The sequence below is a fragment of the Poecilia reticulata genome, linkage group LG6 (assembly GCF_000633615.1).
Source record: "Poecilia reticulata strain Guanapo linkage group LG6, Guppy_female_1.0+MT, whole genome shotgun sequence".
Taxonomy (NCBI): Eukaryota; Metazoa; Chordata; class Actinopteri; order Cyprinodontiformes; family Poeciliidae; genus Poecilia; species Poecilia reticulata.
The window spans coordinates 19495249-19502651 of record NC_024336.1 but is presented as its reverse complement, the minus strand read 5'-3'; the positions used below and the strand labels follow the sequence as shown (position 1 = coordinate 19502651).

At 39.1% G+C, this 7403-nt stretch overlaps 1 protein-coding gene across 2 annotated transcripts in view; it reads right to left on the bottom strand.

Annotated features, from left to right (window-relative positions):
• Positions 1-3815, bottom strand: part of kiaa1549la (KIAA1549-like a) — an 86013-nt gene extending 82198 nt beyond the window's left edge. For both annotated transcript variants that reach the window (XM_017305370.1, XM_017305371.1), the window contains exon 1: positions 3344-3815. In XM_017305370.1, coding sequence (XP_017160859.1) covers positions 3344-3539 — 196 coding nt within the window. In that variant the 5' untranslated portion in view covers positions 3540-3815. The remainder of the gene's footprint in view (positions 1-3343) is intronic.
• Positions 3816-7403: the final 3588 nt, after the last annotated feature.

The following is a 7403-nucleotide window of genomic DNA, read 5'->3' as shown; positions in this document are numbered from 1 at the left end:
GATAAAATCATGTAAAACCCCAAAACACACAATTACATGCCGCCGGCCACAATCAGCATTATAGAAACAGCAACGTCCCGCCTGATTTCCATAATATTTTTTTTCCATCTTCTCTGAAAACAAACAAATTCAACAGTTTGTGTTTTGCTTTATGCAATTTGTGTTTAATTTTAAAGCGACAAGATGAACGAGTTTAAAATTTTCAATAGGAAGATAAAACGATCTAAGTCCGAATGAATTTATCGTTATCTCTCTTTAGAGACAGCTGCACAGATTGTCTTCACTATACGGCAGTATTTCTCTGCTGCCTGAYTTTTCTCTGCAGAGAAGAGAAGCTTGAAGGCTCCTGCTGTCATCACTGTTGCCAACTCTTCTGGTTGTTAAAAGTTGTTAAATGACATAATCTCCTATTTCCATAATAAATATCAATTTATTGGTAACTGTAGGAGAAAGAAAAAAAAACATAGAMACATTTGTAAARCAAACTTCCTAAATACAATGACTCCTGGGTTTTTTAAGTCAGAAACTAAAACCATCCAAAAGGCACATTTTGGTGAAGTTACGCCTCTTAAGTGTGTGTATAATTTCAATCTAATAATGAAGATCCCAGGCCCTTTCATCCAACAACAGTGTCTGACCTCAGAAATGTGCTTATKGGAGAACGGTCAAAAATGAAAAAGGACCTGATGTAAAATCATTCTAGAAGAGTTCAAGTTGCTATTGCTGCAAAATCAGTGGGACATCATAATAATGCCCTTGGATTAACAACAACCTCTCTCTTGACTCCATATGCATGTAGATAAAAATAAGTGTATTTTTCCACAGTAATATTTGTCTTTCTTGTACGCAGTGGAAAAGTGTGGTGGCCTTCTTTCAGCCAAATGACCAGCAATGTGCAGCAACAAGAGGAGAAACTCCATTACTGTATGCGCCATCCAACTGGAAAAAACTCCAGTCACTGAAATGACAGATTGAGATACTCTGATACCTGTTTTTAACAAAATAGAAGCCCATGTAGGCATTGAGACATACCAGTGACACAACCCTGGTGTGTCTGCACGTTTGGCAGCAGGATGCAGATTCATTCATAAATACACCACAGTTCAGCACACACTCTGCTTCATCTTCTGTCGCTGATTATTAGGCACCGTTCTTCAACTTGGAGCTTAGATGTTTGGGGCTTTTTTCCCAAATCGAGGACACTCGGGAAGAAAAGTATAAGCTGCAGATCTGTTCCCATGGCGACAATTTATCTCCACTAATAAGGAACAGAAAAAAGTGTTACAGCTCTGTGATTACACTGTGTCGGGGATATAATGACTTCAAACTGACACTGATGACCACAGAGAAATGTTAAAATATTAGGCTCATTTTAAAACTTAAAAAAAATAAAAGAATAGCCTATTCTTTTATAACTGTTTGGACATTTATGATAGARAGGCGCAGAAGCACACTTCGAAAATGCTCTGTTTTTATTTTAGTTGCAGCTACCAACTGGGGAGATGTAGAACCAACAAAGAAAACACCTACACACATACTGCATGTGGCTGCAAACGCAAATAAATGACACACACACAAGAACAGAAAACAAGCCCCCCGAGCATCCAACCCGACTATAARTGGAAATGTAGAAAATAAAGACATATGACTGAAATTTCTAAAGGTATGAAAAAAATAAACAAAAATAACTGAATGACTGAGTAAGCAGGTGAAAGAGAGAAAGTTGACTCTTCTCAATGGATTTATGGAAACACTCGCTTGTAAATGGAACACTGCTTTTTAAGATAAAATATTTTAGAGTATGAGTGGGTGATTTGCTTCTCCTTCAGGGGCCAAGCAAAAAATAAAAAAATACTGCCATTTTCCAAAACACTGTGATAAACCTCTCCTCATAACAGTCAATAAGGTATAAATACACAATGCTGCTAAACTGCCACATATTTTTATAGACTTAAATGTGCATTTTTGCATTTAAATTATTTGTCATATTTTAATTTATTGGCATTGGTCATTTTAAAATAGCACTTTCGTAAGATTTAAGAGATAAAGTAGTGTCCAGCTGCCGTCCATCCAGCTACACTTGTGGTATTTCCAAGCAATCAGAGGTCCGTTATTCTGCTGTTAGACAGGTCATTCATACAGCCGCCCATCACCCCCAGAGCTTAGCTTCCTGGCCACTAAAAAAAATCAACAAGTGCAGTAGATCCAGCACAAACTCTACAAGCCTCAATTAGCATGACAAATATTAAAGTCAACGACAACCAATTAGAAAAAGACAGAAATCGCATAGCATGTTTGGAATTGCTAAAATCTAGAAAGCTGCTTCTCTCTGAAAAGCTTAAATAAATATTTGGGTTTTACAAAGTCTCTTCTGAAAGAATCACAACCCCGGAACATAGTCCACAGTTTYGACAGGAACTAAGCAAACATGTCACAGCTGATTTTAAGCACGGTGGTGGAAGGATGATGATCTGGGCTTATTTTCTTTCCAGCTACAGGATCAGGGTATCCTGGGCATTGAAGAGTCAAATGTGAGACCATCTGATAGCCACAAAATACCAGTCATTATTACTAAAAGTGGGTTTTGTTGTTATTAAACCCGAGGTATATTTAGTGWTTTCCTCACAGATCTCCAATATTTGGTTTCGTTTTATGCAACAGTGACAAACTGACGGATCTTGTTTAAATCATTTTAAGAGGGTCTGTATAGTAATTTATTTATTTTTTTGTGAGAAAACAGCTTTCCTCACACAGTCTGCAAGGTCGGTCTGAACCAGCTGTTGGGAAAAGCAGGATGTCTAAAACATGTCTTCTCTGCGTGTCTTAGTTTACAGCCGCAATAGTTTATTAGATTTCTCGACTCTGAAATCTTTTTATATTTTATTAAAAATTGAAAAAGGGTTTTTTTTTGTTTTTTTTTGTTTTTTTTTTTTGTCTCCAAATGCAAAGATTTTGGACTCTGTGGGTGAAGGTATGCGGTTCACAGCGCGCTCTGCTCCGGATGCCTGTTTTGGAGACCTCGGTGAGGCCCTCCAGGGATTAACAAACACTAGACCTTATAAATAATATGGATTAAATTTGAGCAGAGCAAATACAACATCTTAGATTTTGTGCAACACTTAAACAGTTTTAAAGGCATCCGTGTAAAGTCAACCAACACTGCACTGACAGAAGAGATGTTCTATCTAGAGACATTCCACTTCATCTGATCTGTATAAATAAACAATCGGGGTTGAGTGGGAATCTGATGCAGATGTATGATAGTGGCTTATTTATTTTTATTTTATTTTTTTATCTAAATGAAGAAATAACCTTTGATCTAGTAAAGGCAGAAAAGACTTACCTTCTGCGGCCAAAGACCTCTGCATCACCAGAACCAGGAGCGCCACGATGATGATCCCGCTCGGAGTCCCGGACCACCTCCAGCTCTTCGGCGTACAGACGGTCACCATCCCCGCGTCCCGAATCCATCCCGTCGGTTTCACCGCCGTTTCGTCCCCGCGGGCGCCTCTGCGAAGGAGCGCATGTTTGGAAGCCATTGATCAACCAATTAATCCCGAATGGAAATCATCTAACGGCGCTGCTGTGGCGAAAGGCATCCGATCAAGCTGCCCCCGGTTCGGACAAGCAGGGCTCCGCTCTCCATGAGCCCCCCGGGAGGCTGTACGGGTCGACCAGGAGGACGGACTGGTTTTAGTTTTCTCTCCCTGTTCGCGTCTCAGACCGCGGAGGTCTGTGCGTTGAAGCGCTGGTGAGGTCTGAAGTCCCTACCGCGACCGCAAGGCGCTCTTCATCCCACTGCAGCTGGAAGCGTCAGTGCACAGCTACAAGGCCGGAAGCCAGCAATGAATTATTTCAAAATAAAACTATGCCATTAGCTGGGCATTTAAGGAACGCTTTTCACCCAACCCAAGTAGAATATGCGGAGTTTATTGGATGGCTTTCAAATATAGGGTCGGATTTTCAAAGTTAAAATGCAAAAACTTTTTTTTAAGTATTAGTGGAATAACTTTGCAACTACTTGAAGGTTATTTTTCTGTATTGAAATGATATTCTTAAACCTATGCACCCCAGGACCTTTAAGCCAGGAGATGGCAGTGGGTAGCACCAGACAAGTTTGTATTCAGATCTGGGCTAGGGCATTTCACTTTGCGGGCTGCATAGCAGAACAATGTTAGTTGCACACCACCTGGGTCTGCATGGAGTTCACATGTTCTCCTCATGCATGAGAGGGTTCTCTGCCGCTTCCTCTCACAGTCCAAAAATATGACTGTTAACTGGCCTCTTAAACTGATCCATATGAATATAGTGAATTGTCCTTTGTGTTTCTGTGTTTCTCTGTGATGGACTGGTGAACTGTCCAGGGTCTACCCTGACTCTCAGAAGTTTTTTAGTCTGGCTTCTATTTTTTTTAAATCACTTTTTTTTTTTAAATCAAATGTTAAGTACATTCAATCCCTGGTTGGTTTCTATTCCAGTTTTATTTTTGATCATTATACCTCTAATACTGTGTTGTCTTTGTAATCTATGTCTTAACCTCCATTTTAGATTTCATAAATAAGCCAACATTGTTTCAGGATCTCTGTTTATTTGTCCTATGGTTAGTTGCTTATTTAACATTGCTGAATTTTAATATTTGCATATTGTTCATATCTTTCTCCATATTTAAAATAGCCTTTTCACAGTTACTGCTATTCTAATAGCTTAATAATTATTTATTTCCTTGGATTAGTCTGTGTACTTCCATAGTTTTATAATTGATTGTATTAAAGTGCTTGATAAATACATTCCGATTGAGCTGTACACTATAAAAAGGTTTATAAATAAAGACAAGGGGCATACAGTAGAGATAAACCTTCTCTATACATGTCTGGAAACAAAACAGTTTTCACAGCTATTTGCTTAAAAAAAACAAACGGAAAAAAACAGAAGAAAGGCAATTGCTATTTACGTTACTCTGAATTTTCTGTTTAGCATTAAACCGAATAAGTTTTAACCTAATTTGTAATTATGTAATAAGATTCTTTTGTGGAAAAGGAGAACGTTTTGATTTGCTGTTAATTTTAAAGGTCTTTTCCGGCGGAAGGTTAGCTTGTGATCAACTTAACGCAGCTTCAGGCAGATTGTAAATTGTCTGCCTGTTTGGTGTAATAAAATTAAATAAATTAACTTACGTGTGGTGTTTGTTTTGTCGATATGATGAGGTTTCTCCATCATTTCGACATCAGAAGTGAGACTAGGGTGCCAGCAATCGCAGCGTCGAGAGTATCTTTTCCATTGGGAGTTGGCGCCCCCTGGTGGCGGCTGATGGCAAAACAAAAGTCAGCCGATCAAAGCCTGCCATGAACTGAAAACAATGCATGACATGCAGGGGCGGAAATGAGAGCATTGCCACCCCTGTTGCCACCCCGAATAATTATGGGAAATCGGACATTAAGCGCACGAATCTCTTTTTTCCGACAACATTGAATGCAACACAACGTAACCTGACACCTACTGCTGAGTAGCGGGAAGTGCGAGAGAAGGACAGAGCGCGAGGCAGCAGCATTGATGGTTATGTTACTGGACTGGACATTACCTGACTTATCGTGCGCCACACATGCACCATTGCTGTCCATTGAGTCAACATTATGGGTGGTCAGAAAATACCACAGTCACACAAAGAATCTGAAATATTAAGCGGTTAATTCAACCCTATGAATTGGATAACAAGGGTTTCAGATTTAACAGGTGAGCAAAAAGTTTGAACTTAAAGAAAACATTGAACAAGTGAGCAGTGGGTCAGTTATGCTAGCCTAACTGTTACTAACATGTGCTGCGCAATTCGGTGTGTTTTGGTTAGTTAGCACTAAATCAGGTCACATCAGTAGAGCGGCTGTTTAAATCAGCCAATCAACCACCGCGGTAGTCGGGCGAAAACTTATTAATAATGACAATATAGACATCAAACCTGACGGAATAATGTAACAGACTGAATGTTGTGTTTTGGTGTTTTTGCTTCTTTTTTGTGTGGGAATTTTTTTGTTTTTTGGTGTTGATTCCCCTGATCGGCAATCTCTGCTCTATCTGCTCGGTGAGCTGTTGTCTGCCGGTTGCCATGGCAACGGGTCCGCGTAAAGCGACACACAGCGAGAAAAGCCAGAATAGAAGTGGTGTTTGGTTCTTCACCTGTTTATCAGCTTTATTGTACCTTTATTGTGGCGCACTGTCTGCACCCGCTGCAATTCATAAAAGTTAAACAAGCGACAAAAAACGGAACTAATCATCAAACTATGGCTCCTACAGCATATTTAAAATAAAACGACTGACCAATATAAGATAAATTTGATCTTTCTTGCATCTTGACAGAACTAACTGAAACAAAATACAAATGATGGTGCTACAAATATTTTTGTGACAGATTTCTGCTCGTCTTTTATTGGGATAAAATGGTTTTCTGGACATAACTCAATGAATCACATACTGACTAATAGGCACTGTCCAATCCAAAAATGCATATCAATTAGCAGGAGTATGAAAGACATGACAATAATTAACTATACTATATTAAGAAATTATATTTAATCCTCAGTGCTACATGAATGCAAGTTAAAACATTTTGCAACAAGTAAATCAAGTAAGTTAAGTCCAATGTTAGGTCTGTGTAAGCTAAACGTGAGAGTGATACTTCAACTTTTTCCGTCATCTGTTTTTATTTGTCTCTGTTGCTCTGAACGCTCCACTGGSGGAGCAGATTTTGTCCTACAAGATAGAAGATAGGTTTATAGTTTATGCATTTAAATCAAACAATGTAGTTTTTTGCTTCTTATTTAGTGGAAATATTGATGTTGAGATTTTCTCAACCTTTACAGCTCCACTGTTGAAAATGAGGCTCTAACATTCACAAATGACAGTGAAATAAAATCCAGTCCAACATMTGGTTTGAGGTGATTCCTCTGGAACCTGTTGGAGGAAAAATATCCCAACTTCAGAAGATGAGCTTTAACCTAACAGAGCTCTGTGGTTCCTCCTGTCGGTATGAGAGTCAGGGTGAGGAGGCGCCATGTTAGGAAGAGAAATGAAAGCTGCAGGATCTTCAGAACAAACAGGTCATGATGCTGGGCTACTGATTATCCCTCTGTATGGACACAGGATCAATATAACCAGTTTAAAAGATAAATGAATGTTTATATGCCAGACAAGGAAAACTAGGATCACTCCATGCCATGATGTTCAGGATTTAGGTCTCATGGCATCTCAAGGTGTCAACATTGCAGCCAGTAGGCTGAGAGAAATATAGATCCAGGGAAATACAGCTTTATTTTGTAGCAATTAAAGAGCTACCAGGTTTTATTGCTTCGCAAAAAAATAATCAGCACAGAAACTCCAAAGCACATAGAAGTAATATGAATGTATATACTGTA